This window comes from Artemia sp. Qi Xiang Cuo, chromosome 7 (genome assembly GCF_049724085.1).
Source record: "Artemia sp. Qi Xiang Cuo chromosome 7, ASM4972408v1, whole genome shotgun sequence".
Taxonomy (NCBI): domain Eukaryota; kingdom Metazoa; phylum Arthropoda; class Branchiopoda; order Anostraca; family Artemiidae; genus Artemia; species Artemia sp. Qi Xiang Cuo.
In genome coordinates this window covers 31,596,698-31,613,549 of record NC_142800.1, presented here as the reverse complement: position 1 = coordinate 31,613,549, position 16,852 = coordinate 31,596,698, and the positions used below count along the sequence as shown (strand labels likewise).

Here is a 16,852-nt window from a genome sequence, read left to right as displayed (position 1 = left end):
TAAGGTAGTAGATTTTGTTTTGTATTAGTTTGAATTTGTCATGATTAGCCTGCGTTGGGACGTCCGTGTACCATCTCTAGAACTTCTTCTTCTTCTAGACTGCTAGTTTGATTTCTTATGTGATGAAAGGGAGCATTCTTGGTCTTTGTTTGCAAGTGGCTGTTAGGTGTTTTGTAATTGTCTCACTGAGGACCCTTTTCATCTAAAGCCAAGATCCCTGTACATTATTCTTTTCGACAAAAGACCAATCTTGGTTAGCCAAATCTTGCCTGACCTTGTTGTAATTTGTAAACACATGTTTTCTAAAATTATTTTTCGGCGGGTACAACTTTAGTCGACAAGTTATGGCTATATGGTCACTTGCACCAAAAGGTGGCTCTGAGTCTATACTTTGGATTGCCTCCTCATCTTTGACAAATAGGAGATCTAAGAGAGATGGGTTCTGGCCCTCTCTGTACCTAGTCGGGAAATTGATTGTCTGGTACAATGAATGTTCTTGTAAGCAAACGAGGAGTGTGCCAATCTGGTCATCGTTATCTCCTGTAGCAGCATAACCACTAATCCATTGGATCTGAGGCAGGTTGAAGTCTCCAACAATTACAATATTATGGCAAGGACGACTCATCACCGAACTTATAGAATTTGCAATTGCGAGGTGAGAACTTTTCTGGCAGGGAGAGCTTGGGCTTCTATAAATACAACCTATAATTAAGGGGTGACCCTTTAGCTCAATTTTTATCCAGACCTGCTCCACCCACGGCTCACACTGAGAACCAAGATTAAGGTCTCCTACCTTCAGTGATGATTTGACGTACAGGACAATTCCTCTTCCTTCTGGTTTCGACAGATTTGAAATTATTCTGAATCCGGTAATCTGGATTTGCACATCAGTCAGTGGCATTGAAGTATACTTTGGTTTGACTTCAGTGAAGGCAAACACACTCACTTCAGGTCTTGCCAAAACTACAGCTTTTATTTCGTCCATTTTTGTGGTGATACAATCCATGTTACTGTAAAGCATTAATAGTCCATCTTCATTTTCAATATGGGCATCACCAATATCACTAAATTCCAACTCACAAGATTCGAAAGTGGAACTATCCAATGGTTCTCCACTATGAGTACTTGATAAGGCACTTGCAAACGATTCATCATTACTGATCTCAAATGTGGGGCTTGCGTTTGAATCACTCACACTAAAGTTTCTATGTACAGTACTATTTACATTGTTTTGACAGGCATCAACTCCTAGATCTCCATCACCTGCGACCCCAGCGTAGCTGGAGGCTGCTGGAAGTTTTTTGGGACAATCTTGTTGCCTTAAATCACAATATTTGATTCGTCACCTGCCCGCCTTCTGTATAGTTCTTCATATAACTTTTGCCTTTTGTCACGGTCTGTTTTTGATACATCATTTCTGAACTGAACTGCCCCTTTTTTCTCAAAAGATTTCTGGAGAATCAGCTTCTTGAAGTTGGGGACAGTGAACATGATTGGGGACGGGCGTAGTGGATTTTGGGTTATAGAGAGAGTGGGATTCACTAGACAGTGAATGTTTGAAATAGGAACACCAGGTAAGCCGTATTTATTATCTTGGCTCGAGGACAAACTGAGCATCATCAGTTTGAGTAGCAACTCCAAAGGCCACTATATTCAATCTTCTCTTCTGTCTGTCGTGGTCTTCAAAGATTAGCGCCTTCACCCTGCTTTCAAATTGTTTGTTTAGGGCTGCCTTTAGAGCAGTTGTTTCAGCAGTCACAAGGTCTTTTAACACTTTTTGGTCTGTGGCAGCTCCCGAGTGCTGCTCCAGGGAGCGTACTCTATCTTCAAGGCCGGTGAACTTATTGTCTACTTCAGTTTTCAGTTCATCTTTAAAGCTCAAAAAGGAGTCTTTAACTACTTCTTTGATTTTCACATCCAGGTTCTTTATTGTTTCATCAAGATCACCTAGTGACCTTTTTATGCTATTGTCCACAATTTTCACTATTTCTGAGGCATTAACACTGCCTTTTGGGTTGCCTTTGCACATGGGACATTTCCAGTCACAGCCCATGCGGCGAGTCATCTTCGTTAATAAAATATATTCTGTTTCCGAAAGATCAAGGCATTCTGCACACAGCCATTGCTCACAATCATCAAAGTTCATAGCATTAGAACCTTCATTCAAATTGTCTTCACAGGCTGCAATTAATTCTCTGACATAACAAAGAACTAAGGAAAATATCTTACTTGTCAAACCAGAGACTGAGAACAAAAAACCTCGACCACAAAACGCATGTAATCAGTCAAAAATGCTTCACGTTTTCAGATTTTAGAATATGGTGCTGATATCTGTCAATGAAGACTGAATCCTACCAATTTTGAGTTCTATTATTTCTGAAAAGCCAAATTCACACTACCTGGTAACATTATTTCTGAATTTCTTTTTTTTTGTTTTTTTTTTTTAACTCATCCCTGCGAGATCTAATTCACACTAATTTACCTTGAATTTCGAACTCCAACCCAAAAATATATAGCGTAAATGCGCCGATGGCACATTTTTGCTTCCCCCGGTGCGCTATCTCAAGTCAGGCACCTGGTATCACTGCTTTTGACTTTTTGATTGGAGAAAGAGAAGAAATTTTGTCTGACTCATTTTCTCCACAAAAAAAACAGGGTTTGTATCTTACCAGGATGAAGTTATCTCCTGGCTCCTATCTCTGGGTTTATCTCTCTGAACTAAAATTGCTTACCCTATAGGCTAGTTCTGAAAATAAAAATTATCCTTAAAATAAATTGCTAACACTTATAGCTCTCAAATGATACTAAGATTTTGAATTTTGTTGCTGTTTTTGAAATTTTACTTAAAAGTAAGAATATAAGTGTGAACTTAAAGTTAATGTCAGAAATTCTTTACTTCGTAGAATTTTTCATTGGTATTTGAGATTGCAGTAAATATATAGGCCTACCAAATCATATTATTGATTTAGGAATAAAGTGAATACACCATTTGATGCCTTTTTTTATGCTGATTATGAATATAATAAGCATTTCGGTAAAATTCTACTTTAGCTACTTCTGGCTATCTTGGAAAGGAGTTTGGTTAGGAAAATGAAATTTTCAGGGATAGATCTACAGGCTAAAGTATGTCCCGGGAACATTGATATGGCTTAAAATACTACTTAAATAACAGGAATTGCATTTTCAGAACTAAAGCCAGAAAAAAAGAATCTTATAACAGAAAATTAAGGTAAAATTTTGTTTTGTCAAAATTTCAATAGGCTAGGTATAGACCTGTCATGTAGGCAAATTTCAGGATCCTCTAGAGGGAGAAAGAGAGGAGATAAGTACTTCAAAATACCTTCCCAGGACATATTTTAGCCTTTAGACCCATCCCTGAAAGTTTCATTTTCCTAACCTCATCCCCTTTCCAATATAGGTAAAAGTAACTAAAGTAGAATTTTACCCAAAGTTGTGAAGCTGAAAACAATTTTGTTATGCTTCATTTAAACAGAAAATCTATTTTGCAAGGTTTCACTTCTATAACTCACAGATTTTTAAAGGTCATCAAAGGTCAAGACCCTCTAGAGGGAGAAGGAGTGGAGGTAGGTACTTAAAAATACCTTCCCGGGACATACTTTAGCCTGTAGACTCATCCCTGAAAGTTTCATTTTCTTAATATAACCCCTTTCTAAGATAGTCAAAAGTAGCTAAAGTAGAATTTTACCCAACTTTGCTCAATCCCAATTTATAAGGTTTTAAAGATATACAAATACTTTTCCTAAATTTTGGAATTAAAACATTGATATGGCTTAAAATGCTGCTCAAATAACTAAAATTGCATTTTCAGAGCTAAAGCCAGAGAGAAAGACACTGATAACTGAAAATTAAGGTAAAATGTTGTTTTGTCAAAATTTCAATGGGTACCTATCATGTAGGCTTTGCTTTGTCAAGAGCTGTCAAATAAGGTTTTCAGGACTATATTAAAAAATAAATATATATATTTTGCCTGTTAGAGGCAGCCCAATTTTGTTGCTTCATTTTTTAATCAAAAGCTATCAATCAGCACATCATTTGAAAGCTATCCTTCTTCTGAACAGATTTTGGTCAATATATACAAAATCATATTATTGAGTTAGGACTAAAGTGAATACACCATTTGATGCCTTTTTTTATGCTGATTACAAATATAATAAGCATTTCTATCGGAAATGAATTTCACCCCCCCCCCCCCTATATATGCCAATTCAGGGTTAGGTTAGGTATAGCCTATATTGGGGGGGGGGCTGAAATTCATTTCTAAAAGAAATGCTTATTATATTCGTAATCAGCATAAAAAAAGGCATTGAATGGTGCATTCACTTTAATCCTAACTCAATAATATGATTTTGTATATATTGACCCAGATTTCTAGTATTGTTTTCTACATCAAACCTAAACGGGCCACACAAATCCTCTTTTGCCTCCCATCTCCCCTTTCCTCTCAAACCCTCCATGACAAAACAAGAAAAATGAAAATTTGTAAAAAGATTCATTATAGTAAGTTATATTTTAAATAGAGAATTTTTATTGCCTAGAAATGTCCTAGCTCCATAAACCCTCCTACCTCTGAATGTAAGTACCTCCCAAAGAAAAACATGGCAAATTCAAATTTGGTTCAAAAACTGTTGGATAGGACTTGGATATTTAAAATCTTTATGTCAAGAGCTTTCAAATCAGGTGTTGGACAACTATATTCAATTATATTTTATTTTTTATTGTTATGGAGGTAGTTTAGAGGTAGCCCAAATGAGGTCTTTCTTTTTTTATGATGGGCAGAGGGGGTCTATTTACCCTCCATTCACTTTCGACTATTAAAAAGGGCACTTGCCCTTTGAATTTCCAATCAAATGAGCCTTTTTTGAAGTTTCTACAACAACACTTTCTGTAAAATCCTTACATGCCCCCAGGGCATAACTTAAAACCTATGCCTTGAGGGTTGTGGGGGAGAGCCCTTCTCAAAAACATATTTTCTCTCTAGAAATCAACTATGCTGAACAAAATGGCTATCTCTAAAATTTTGATTGGTGTTTGGGGGAATAATGGGCTTGGGGGGGGGGGGGGGCTAGTTGCCCTCCAATCACTTTCAAATATTAAAAAGGGCACTAGCCCTTCAAATTTCCAATCGAATGAGCCTCTTTTGAAGTTTCTACGACGACACCTTCTATAAAAACCTTATATGCCCCCAGGGCATAACTTAAAACCCTTTCCCCGAGGGTTGTGGGGGAGTGTCCTCCTCAAAAACATATTTTCTGTGCTGAAATCAACTACGCTGAACGAAAGGGCTATCTCAAATTTTTGTTGGGTTTTTTTGGGGGGTAGTTGGGGGGTGGGGGGGGGGGCTAGTGGTCTTTCAGTTATTTTCGACTATTAATAGGGATCTAGAACTCTCGATTTCCAATCGAATGAGCCCCTTTTGAAGTTTCTACAACAACCCCTCCCATATGAAGTGCCCTGCTCTAAAGGAAAAAAAATAATAAATGATACATTGTGCAACATTGTTCTTATAGGCCCTAATGGCATAACTTAAAACCCTTGCCCTGTGGGTTGTGGTGGAGTGTCCTCCTCAAAAATATATTTTCTATCTGGAAATCAACTATGCTGAACAAAATGGCTATCTCAAAATTTTGATTGGATGCGTTTGGGGGAATGATAGGCGTGGGGGGGCTAGGTACCCTCCAACCACTTTCGAATATTAATAAGAGCACTAGTCGCTCCAATTTCCAATGAAATGAGTCCTTTTTGAAGTTTCTACAAAAACTCCTTTGATACACAGTGCCTGGGTATGGAGGAAAAAAACATTGTTCTCACATTGTTCTTTTACTTAGGCAGCGCGATCGCGCAGCCTATGATAAGAACAAGAGGTAGTGCTATTCCTTACCCCATTCAGCACTCTTTCCAAATATAATTGTTCAAACCTTTTTAATTACTTTCCCCAATCTTTTGGGGCTAGATATAATCCTTGGTTTTATACAAAACTTTGAAAGAAAACGCTAAAATAATAAATTTTTTACTTTGTGATATGCAGAAATTTCTACTTGCATTGTATCCATGGGATGCCTTTACTTTGATCTATGGCTTGTCCAACACATTTTTGAAATATCTGACACTATAATTAGCAATAATAAAGATATTTTCAATGGACATATGTTAAATAAATAACTTCAAAACATATATGGAAATAGTTTCTGAGACCACAATGCCTAAGAACAACAGAACAGAAAAACTATTAAAAAGAAAAAGTCAAGGATAATCACAGCCAGTGAAGAAAGAGAAAACAGTGGAAATATTATTTGGAGACCTGTGCTGTTCAGAATTAACAATAATAAAAAAATATGAAAAACAGCTATAAATCAACAGGTTAATTGATTATACAAAAATACTAAAATAAGGAGGGACTGCCCTTCTTCTTCCAGATGACAAAAATAAGAGATATATAAGGTAATAAAATAAAACTTGCAAAACTGATCTGGTGTTGAAAGAGATTGATAGATACAAGTGGGATATAGTCAGTATTAAACTAAACTATGTCTGAAACGCACTTTTCTTGAATTGGAGATAAAAACATCCTTGGAACTACTTTCCTACTGTTGGGACGTACTGATGGTGTTCATTGGCAGGGTGTTGGCTTCATCCTCTCTCCGGCTGCCAAAAGGTCATTAATGACCTTCACTCCTGTATTGGAAAGAATAGCAACCATCCACCTGAAAGGGCCCATCAAAAATCTCTCAGTTGTCAATATATATGCTCTGGATTCAGCCCAAAGTGAAGAGAACTGCGACCAATTCTACTTCCAGCTACAAAGTGTTACTGACCAGATCCCCAAAAATGATATACTTATTGTGTTGGGCAACTTTGATGTGATAGTTGGCAGTTGCCATGCGGGTCAAGAAGGTGTCATGGGCCAACACAGACATGGACGTCTTAATGCAAGGGGAGAACAGCTTATTAACCTCTGCAGGGGAATGAACTCTACATCACCAATACCACCTTTAAGCACCAAGGTAACATGGAGATCCCCTGATGGAGTCACCAAAAATATGATCAACTACGTCCTGATATCCAAACGTTGGAAGTCACCTGTAATTGACACTGTCTCACTCCCCAGGGGAGATTTTGACCTGGACCACACACTCCTGATGTCCAAACTCAAGCTGAGGTTAAAATGTCTCCCAAAAAACACAAAAATTCCAAGATTCCAAATGGAACTCCTTCAAGACCCCACCAAAAAAGCCACATACAACTCTAACCTGTATACAAAATTCCATGACATCCTGAGTACATTTGCTCCTCTTGCAACTCCCCAAGAGATTGATCTCTTGGCTGAACATGCTACCTCTGCAATCCTCAAGACTGCAAGCAACATCCGTGGTAGAAAAGCAAAAGACAAAAAGCCTTGGATCACTGATGAAATATTTCAATTATGTGACCAGAAACGCCTACATAGCAACAAATCTGATGGAAACAGCCAAGATACCTACAAACATCTCAAACGGAAAGTTGAGCATGAAATCAGGAAGGCATTCTGCAACCATATCACCAAAAAGTGAAAGGATTGTGAAACCCAGTTCATGAAAGGCAACAGCTACAAGCCCTTCAAAACAGTCAGCAAGGCATCCTTCAAAATAGATCCCTCAATGCCCATAATCTTAGACAAGCAGGGGAACAACATCAATGATGCCAAGATGAAGCTTGAACGATGGAAGGAATACTTTGAGGAGAAACTGAACCCTGAAGTAATGACCGACCCAAATGTCCTAGACTCCTTCCCGATCATAGATCGAGACCCCCCTCCACCCCCACTCAGAAGCGAGACCAAAGCGGCCATAGAATCCCTAAAGCAAGGCAAAGCTCCAGGGCCAGACAGTGTCACTGCTGAACTGATAAATGTTGGTTCAGAAGATGTTGTCAACCTATACCACAGTCTTGTATCAGCCACCTGGTCTACTGGAGACGTCCTGCAGCAGTGTTGCAAGGCAGCAATAGTCCCAATATACAAAAAAAGGCTCAAAGAAAGAATGTGACAACTACCGGTCCATCAGCCTCACAAGCCACCAAACCAGAATCCTGACCAAGATCCTGCTCTGCAAAATTCAAGCAATCACCGCCTCTGTTCTTGGCGAGTAGTAAGCTGGCTTTCGATCGGGACGATCTACTATTGACCAAATCTTTACTGTGAGTCAGCTGATGGAATGGTTCATTGAGCTTAACAAAGACCTCTATCAGCTCTATATTGACTTCCGACAGGCCTTTGACCTAATATGGAGGAAAGAATTATGGCATATTCTAAGACACTGCGGTGTCCCAGATGAAATAGTCAGAATCACTGAGGACATGTACAAACAATTCAAAAGTCAAATACTGACCACTGGTGAGTTCTCTGGTGAATTCCCAACAACTTCTGGAGTCCTGCAAGGACGCTTCCTCTCGCCGCACTTGTTTAACCTGTTTCTGCATGCCATCCTCTCCCTGATACCCGTCGAATATGGAGCCAGAATAGGAGGAATCCGAATTGACAAACTAGCATATGCAGACGATATTGACCTGATGTCCACTACCGCCCAAGAACTCCAGACTCACGCTGACTACATTTCCTAAGCAGCAAAGCCATTTGGTATGCAGATTAACGCAAACAAGACAAAAATCAGGGTCACATCACGACAGGAGATAACAAACCCCCCTCAATAGTAATTGCTACCTGGTTACCTGTCTATTTCTTCCTGTAGCGGTAAGTAAACTCCTCTGAGTCAGTATTATCTCCATCAGTCGGCTCTGTGGCAGTATACACTACTGTGACTCATACCCAGCACTTTTTGGTCATAAATTATACAACTATCATTCTATTATTAATACCTTCCAAACCGAAACGAGACCTAGTAGTTTCCTTATTCTTCCTTTTTCCTAGTCTCTGCCTTTGCATCCCATCCATCCTGCCTGAGTGAATTCTCTATCATCTAATTTCAGTATTCGTACCCTTGAGATACGCGTATAAGAAACTTCTAATATGTCAATTTAAGAGCGTCTGAATTCGTCAGTCAGAATATCAATATGACTATTTGTCTTTAGTATTGTAACGTTCCGACCTATCATTTCGCTATTATTTAGATCATTAAAATTGTTGCGGCTTCAGGAAAAGCAATGGCCCCAGAACCAGTTCAAGACGGGTACTGACACATTTTCTTAAGTCTACACCAAGCGCTTAATTTGGCCTAGAAACGGACCACAAGAAGGTCCTGGGACCTTTAAGATCAATAGAAGTTTTGTGCAATCAACATTTCTCTACTATACAAATAGTGGCCACTGACACGGGGCTTAGTCGTAGTCGGGCTACGATTTGACAAAAACGTTCCGTTCACAAGGGCCTCGAGAGTCTCTGTCCTAGGCGTAATAATAGTTCTAGGTTTCAACCAATAACATCAAAGATTAGTGGTAAGAAATTTGACAGGAATAGAGGATGAGCAAGTGCTACAGATATGGAATGGCATAAGAGTTTGATTTTCTTGAAGAACCTATTGTGCATGTTGAAAACACAAGGTTTTTGTAATGAGAAGACAGAGAAAAATCACAAGAATACTTTGATTTAGCAAAATACATGGGAGGTGATAGGGAGGTAACTTGCTCAAAGGTAACATCCAGCCATTTATAAAATGGCTATCAAAGATAGCCAAAAGTAGCTAAAGTAGAATTTTAGCAAAGTAAATATTTAATTATAAAAGAGCAAAATTAAAGACATCATGTGATATATTTACTTTCAGTTTAGCTAAATTAGGTTGAAATCTAAAAATTCACCCAAAAGGCACTAGCCTAACTAAAATATTTCTGCACATTATGAAACAAGAATTGTTTTTTAAACATATTTCTTTCTTAATATCCCTAATTCTAGGCTTATACCAGATAGGTTTTTGATAGCCAGAAGGTTAATGGATTTAAAAAATTTAAATAAAATTGTTTGAACATTTAGGCCTGTGTGGTCTTATCCTACTCATTACATTCAAAATGCTAAGAGTAAGGCTTTACCTAGGTAAAGCCTTACTTATTTTAGCCAGGATGGCAAAAAAACTCCATTTTTACTAAACGTTCAAAAGGACTAGATACCTAAATTTACTTTTGAAAATCAGCAATGATGATGATCAACGAATTGAAGACCCCTCTTGACTGCTGTGTCACTTGGGTCTTCTTTCAATAAATCTGGATCCCACTTTGGTTAATCAATCATCAATAATCTACTCTGTCACATTAATTAATCATAATCATTCTTCCCATCACATCGTCACATCTCTCCCAATGGCAGTTATAAACTATGCGACCAGCTTTAGTATCTGTATATTGTCACTTTCATTTGCAAATCCACCCAGAATGAAATTTACACTCAACTGTTTTCTTCGTTCGTGAAAAAAAGCATTGACATCCTGTCTGTGGAGAGTGTACTTATCACAATCACAAAGATGTACCAGACTTTCTTCTTTGTCACAAAACTCACAGTTACTTGACTCTCCATAAAACTTTGCCCTGTATGATTTTATATCTGCATGGCCTGATCTAAGACGAAATGCTAATCTTCCCTCTTTCCTACTTAATCCTTGGTACGCATGTCTCTCAATCTTTCTTGCTACTTTTCGGGAGATAACTTGTTGGGAATTAACATTAACACAGTGCATGTTGATTTAATCTTAAGGCAACATTTAGTTTTTAAACATAATGGGCAAATGGAAGGGTGGGCGTGGGAGGGGGATTATTTAATCTCCAATCACTTTCGACTATCAAAAAGGGCATCAGCCCTTTCTATTTTCTATCGAATGAGCCCTTTTCGAAGTTCCCACGACAACCCCTTCGGTGGGAACTGCCCTGGTCTAAACAACAACAAAAAATAATACATTATTACCCACATCGATCTTTACTATAAAAATGTCAAGCCTTCCAATCATTTTCGACTATTAAAAAGGGCACTAGGCCTTTCGATTTTGAATCGAATGAACCCTTTTTGAAACGACAACGCTTTCTGTAAACACCTTATAGCCCCCAGGGCATAAATTACAACCCTTACCCTAAGGGCTGTTAGGGTGGTTCTCATCCTCTAAGACCCAGTTTCCAGAACTTTCAACTACGTTAAACAAAATGGCTATCTCGAAATTTTTATTGGATGTGTTTGGGGAAATGGTGGGCGCGAGAGGGACGGTAGTCCCTCTTCAATCACTTTTAACAATTAAAAATGGCCCTAGCCTTTTCAAATTCCAACCAAATGAGCCCTTTTTAAGTTTCTGCGACAAAATCTTCAAAAAAAATCTTAAATGCCCCCTAGTCATAACTTACAACCCTTGCCCGGAGTGCTGGGGTGGGGGGGGGGTGTCATTCTCAAAGAGTGCTGTAACTTACTTGAAGTACTTTTACTTCAAGTACTACTTAAGTAAAATTTTCAAGTACTTGTACTTGTACTTAAGTACAAATTCCACATATTAATTATTACTTGTACTTAAGTAAAAAATTGCAGCTACTTATTACTTCAAGTTGCAAATAAAAGTCAAGTACTGTTTCAAATACATTACGAGGAACCGTTCCATTTTTTTTTTTTTTTTTTTTTTGCAATTTTTTAATTTTATGGTTGTGGTGCGTATTTTTTTCGTTTCGTACTTTGTTTTGTTTTCCGTTTACGTCATGCGCATTTAATAAGAATAAGAAACAAGGTTTCACAAAAAAAAATGGCTGACGCAGGCAAACAACAATTACCGTTTATTCTTCAAGGCAAATATTTTTCTGTAAAAGGAAAAATCGAAAAAGATGGCGCACTTAGTGCATGGTGCAAGAACTGTCCCAACAGGGTTCTCAAAGGACACCTGCATGCACCTTCAAATTTCCACAAACACTTGCGTGTAAGTCTCCTTGTCCTTTTTATGTCTGTTTGTACTTTTTTTCTCTCTTAAACTTTGACAGGTATCACCATACAGATAGCCCAGTAGTTTCCTTACAACACAACCTACACATCATACGCAATTTTAATCTGTTTGTTGTTTTGGTCTATTCGGATATCGTTCAGATTGGATTGAACAAACCTAGGCTAGAGTTGTGTAGCCTGGATCTCCTGTAGGCTAAGCTTACTGTTAATCCAGCATTATGAAATTAATGCACAATTTACCCCACACCTAGCTTGATTAACTTCACCTCAGGAGAAGAATGTTCAACGAACCAGAATGGGCCGAAATTAGTTGTGGTAGGCTAGGTGTCATTCAAAAGGGTCTCGGAACCAGCAACCAGCAGCTTTACATTTACGAAAACTAATGGATTGCTATGAGCCTTGGCTTCTCTGTGTTAATCTTGAGGCTAAGTTGTGTATTGAGATTGTTGTGTATGAGGCTGATTGGGATTGGACTAATGGTTATAGAATGTAGAATGCATATATAATTTTTGTTTTTGTGTGTGTTTTCCATTTGCAGAACTGCAGAACTTGCAGAACTTGCAGAACTTGCTAATTTGCAGAACTCAAAGGAAGTATCAAATTTTCTTGAACAAGTAGGCTAGCCTAGGCTATTTGATTAGGCTGAATATTTTAGCCATATGGATTGCTGAATGTTTTGAATGCATTGATAGTTAATAGTAGAGTCTAATGACAAATACACAATTTAGTTTAAGCATAGCCTAGGCTAATTCTAGAAAATACTGCCCAATCTTAAACACATGATCCTATAGGCCTTGTAGGATACAAAACCACTCAAACATAAATAGATTCAATCCCAGACATGTGCTGTAAAGAAAAAATAGGCTACTAGGGTTTGCTAACTTTTCTTTAAGCTTAATTTTCAGTATAAAAAAGTTTCTGAGATCAAATTGAGCTAATCCCAACAAGGTAATCTAAATCTATACATATGCAAGACTAAGAGCTTGCTTGGAAATATAGGCTCTATTTGAATCAAATTATGCTCGGTTGCTTGTCCAAAGTTAGTGATTATCCAAACACCAGGGGTGCTTGGATAATATACCCAGTTCTTCATCAGCAGCTGATGTGTATTACCAAATAAAGCTAGTTTAAAGAAAAATCAAACTGTTTTGTTAAGCCTAAAGGTGTATCTGGCTTTGTGGGGGAATAGACAAGGAAATAGAAAATCTAATGGTATATTTCCTTTTTTCTTTATCTGATTTCTCCCCTTTAATAAATATTAGAGCTAAAAATATGTTTTGCTATTACTAGGCCTAGACTAGTCTATCCTTACAAAGCCTATCTTTAGTCTACTAAAAATTTCATTTTCCTGACCTAGCCCCATTTTCCATTTCCTGACTTGAAGTAAAATCAAGTAATTGGAAGCATTGCATCAAGCCACAATGTCCATTGGGCTTGTATAGCCTAAGCTTAATAGGCTTGCCTGCTTGTGATCTACTGATCCATCCATAATTAATACACCAGCATTCAAACATTAAATTAGATTTTCATCCACAAATATATTGTCAATTAGTGTTGCAGATTTCCCAGTAACTCATGTAAGGATAGTTATCAGTGGATATAGAAAAGAAGAAATTACTAAATTGAGAAAATCTGGACAATCTGAACTTTTAAGGAAGTCAGTATTGAAATCTCCCATTTGCACTTTATATTTAGGTTCACTATTCAAATTTTCCATTAAATTCTCCATCTCCCTAATAAAAATTTCATTTTATGATATTTTATATACTAAACCAATGGTGATTTTTAGGTGATTTATATACTAAACCAACAACTATATTTTTTTTTTATCACAATTACATATTGTTGTATAGTCTAACCTTTATTTTCTGGGTTCTAGGCATTTTGTTGAGATTGAGAAGCTAGTATAGCAGGAATGTTAATTTTTCCCATTAAATTTAATGTATTAATAGGGAAATCCTGAGACCTAGGCTATTTGTTACATAGGCCAGATATCCCAGGCTACATACCTTATTGTATTTTCAGTTAACCTGCTTCCAGTTTAACTGCAGCTCAACTAATGCCTGGATATGTCCATAAGCTATTTACAAGTTTGATGATAGGCTAGTTGTTATATTACTATGTTTCTATATTGCTAACAACTCAGTTTATTTCTGGACAAATTTTCGGTTGATGTTGATGTTTCAACGATGCTGCAGAAACATGAGGGTTCATTGCTTTTTTGCAGAGGATGGTCCAAGTTTAAGCTGCAAAAAGGTTTTCTATGGTGATCATTGTAATCGTTGAATCTGCAGTAATGTGAAGGTTTGTTGTTATTGTGAAGGATCCACCAAACCCAGTCAGGAACTCGTATTTTGAGACTATTGCCGGATACAAGCAAGTTCACCTAATGAGAGGATATGTCTCTAGTTAGTAAATGTCTGAAATGAGATTATTCCCAAGTAAAGGAACCTTCCACTCAGGAGGAGAATGTGAAGATCTCCTCCTGAGAGGTATATGGCTGTACCTGGGACCTGGGAATCATTTCATTTTGGGCATTCACTGACAAGCAGGTGACAAGGGACATATCCTCACATTAGGTGAACTTCCCTCTATCAGGTGATGGTCTCAAAGTAGTTGAGTTCCTGACTGACAAAACCAAACCATCAAACCTTCAGAAAGTGATGGTTCATTCATATTTGTTATACTTGTTATACTGCAGGTTCAATGTTCAGTGGATCCTGTGGAAAAGCAATGAGCCTTTGGATTTGATTCATATAGCAAAACTAAACATTATGTCTGCTTTCAGACGGCTCATCCTTCAACCTATGTTGAATTCTCCAAAGTGAACACTAGGAAAAAAAGGAGGCGAGATGGAGATGAGCAGACCATTGATTCTGCTGATGACGCAACCGATGAAAGCATCCCCGAGCCTGAGCAAGAGGATACACCTTTTTCTTTCTTTGAAAAAAGAAATGTACGAAAAAAAGGGCTGATGAGTTGATTATGAATTACATAGTGTCTGACATGCGCCCACTCTCTACAGTGGAAAGTCATGCATTTAAGCAAATGATTCTGGGGATAAACCCAAGTATCGGACCAATAATGTCAAGGAAAACTCTGGCCGGTAAAATTGATGAGTCTCTGTTAGTTGTAAAGAAAGAAATGATTCAGCTCTTTGAAAAAGTAGACTATGTCACTATGACGTGTGATATCTGGTCTTCTAATAATAAGAGCTTTATGGGAGTAAAAGCTCATGTGTTAGATAGTCAAAACAAATTTGTGCCTATGGTGCTTGCAGTTAGAAGGTTTGCTGGAGCGCATACCTTCGACAGAATTTCAGACTTGCTGTTTGCAATATTTCGTGAATATGGTCTTGACAAGAATCTGAGCAAAATTCGGGCAATTGTAACAGACAATGCTTCAAACTTCGTCAAAGCTTTTAAGGAGTTAGGAAAATCAAAGGAGCAAGAATCCAGCTCTGAGTTTGCAACCAGTGAGAGTGACACACCTGATGAAGAAAGCATGGATTCCGAATCCGAAGAATTAGATGTTGTTGACGTTGGTAAGATCTTTGACAGGGTGAATGTGACTGATGTCGGGGAACCAGAATTGGGTTCTAGTGTCAATCCCAGAAGTGGTGCACAAGACCAAGATGAACTAGAAGCAGGGGTTAGAGGGACCTCTGATAGTTATTCTGATCTTCCCGACCGTATTGTTAACACAAATGATGACGATAGCGATATTTCTGAGCCCGAAGGGAATGATGGCAGATCGGACTCATTAGGTAATATAGGTATGTACTTACCTCCACACTTTCGCTGCTCTAGTCATACCCTGAACCTTTTGGCCACCACAGATGCCAAGTATGTTTCAAATACGGACGTGAGTTACAAAAGAAATCTGCAGAGTGTCAAGAGCAAGTGTCAGGGCTTATGGAATTCCCTAAGCCACAGCTCAAAAAACAATGACCTATTGAAAGAGGTCTTCGAAAAAAAGCTGATAAGACCCAACGCAACAAGATGGAATTCTGAATACGATGCACTGAAAAGAATTCTTGAGTGTCACATGGCTGGAAAGCTCTCAGCAGTGTGTGATGTCTTGAAAAAACCAAGATTCAAAACAAGTGAGCTTGAATTTCTTGCTGAGTACGTCTCAGTCCTTGAGCCCATAGCAATCGCCCTAGATATGCTTCAGGGTGAGGAGAAAGCCTATTTCGGGACTGTTCTCCCAACTATCAAGTGCTTGGAAAGGAAGTTGGTGAAGTTGCACCAAAGTGTCAAACTCACAAGGGTCTTAACCCAGACGCTGCTCGAAGGACTTGGAAAAAGATTTCCGTTTATCAGTGGATCTCCAAAGGTTCATTCGGACTACCATCTTGCTACGTGGTCATTGCCGTTTTTCAAGGACAAGTTTGGGAAAGAAGAACACAAGGAACTGGTGCTGGGTTTGATGACAGAGGAGGCCATAACAATGAAGCAGAAAATGGGTGCCACTAGTGAAAAAAGCAGTGGCATAGTTCTTGAGAGATCTCCTGAGGCTTTTTTTGACTTTTCGGACGACGAATCAGGAACAAGCACTCAGCAACCAACTGTGGCAAATACGGTCAAGATCGAGATTCTGAGATATCTCAGTGATTCCCGAAAGACTCTCTCGATCTTACAAGAGTACCCGGCAGTGAATTCAGTGTTTCGGAAGTATAATTGTATACTTCCTACATCGGCCCCAGTTGAGCGTCTCTTTTCGAAAGGTGGCATTATAATGAGTCCAAGGCGTAATTCCTTGGCGGACGGAAGGTTTGAGAGCCTCGTTTTGTTGAAAGCCAATGAGAAATTCAAGGTTTTTCAGCAAAATATGGACGTAGTTTGAGAGTTCGTTTTACTGTTTTGATGGTTTCCTTTTCAACCTATTTTAATGTCACCTTTTGAAAAGCAGATGTCAGAATCAGCTCCTTTTGCGAAACTG

The 16,852-nt window shown here is 38.3% G+C and overlaps 2 protein-coding genes across 2 annotated transcripts; both read left to right on the top strand.

Annotated features, from left to right (window-relative positions):
* The first annotated feature begins 6,680 nt into the window (after positions 1-6,680).
* On the top strand, positions 6,681-7,568 carry LOC148950168 (protein CFDP2-like). Its single transcript, XM_089091795.1, has one exon. The coding sequence runs from the start codon at positions 6,681-6,683 to the stop codon at positions 7,566-7,568; it is 888 nt and encodes a 295-aa protein (XP_088947921.1).
* An 87-nt stretch (positions 7,569-7,655) lies between these two features.
* Positions 7,656-8,042, top strand: LOC148950167 (uncharacterized). The gene has a single exon (XM_089091794.1). The coding sequence runs from the start codon at positions 7,656-7,658 to the stop codon at positions 8,040-8,042; it is 387 nt and encodes a 128-aa protein (XP_088947920.1).
* Positions 8,043-16,852: the final 8,810 nt, after the last annotated feature.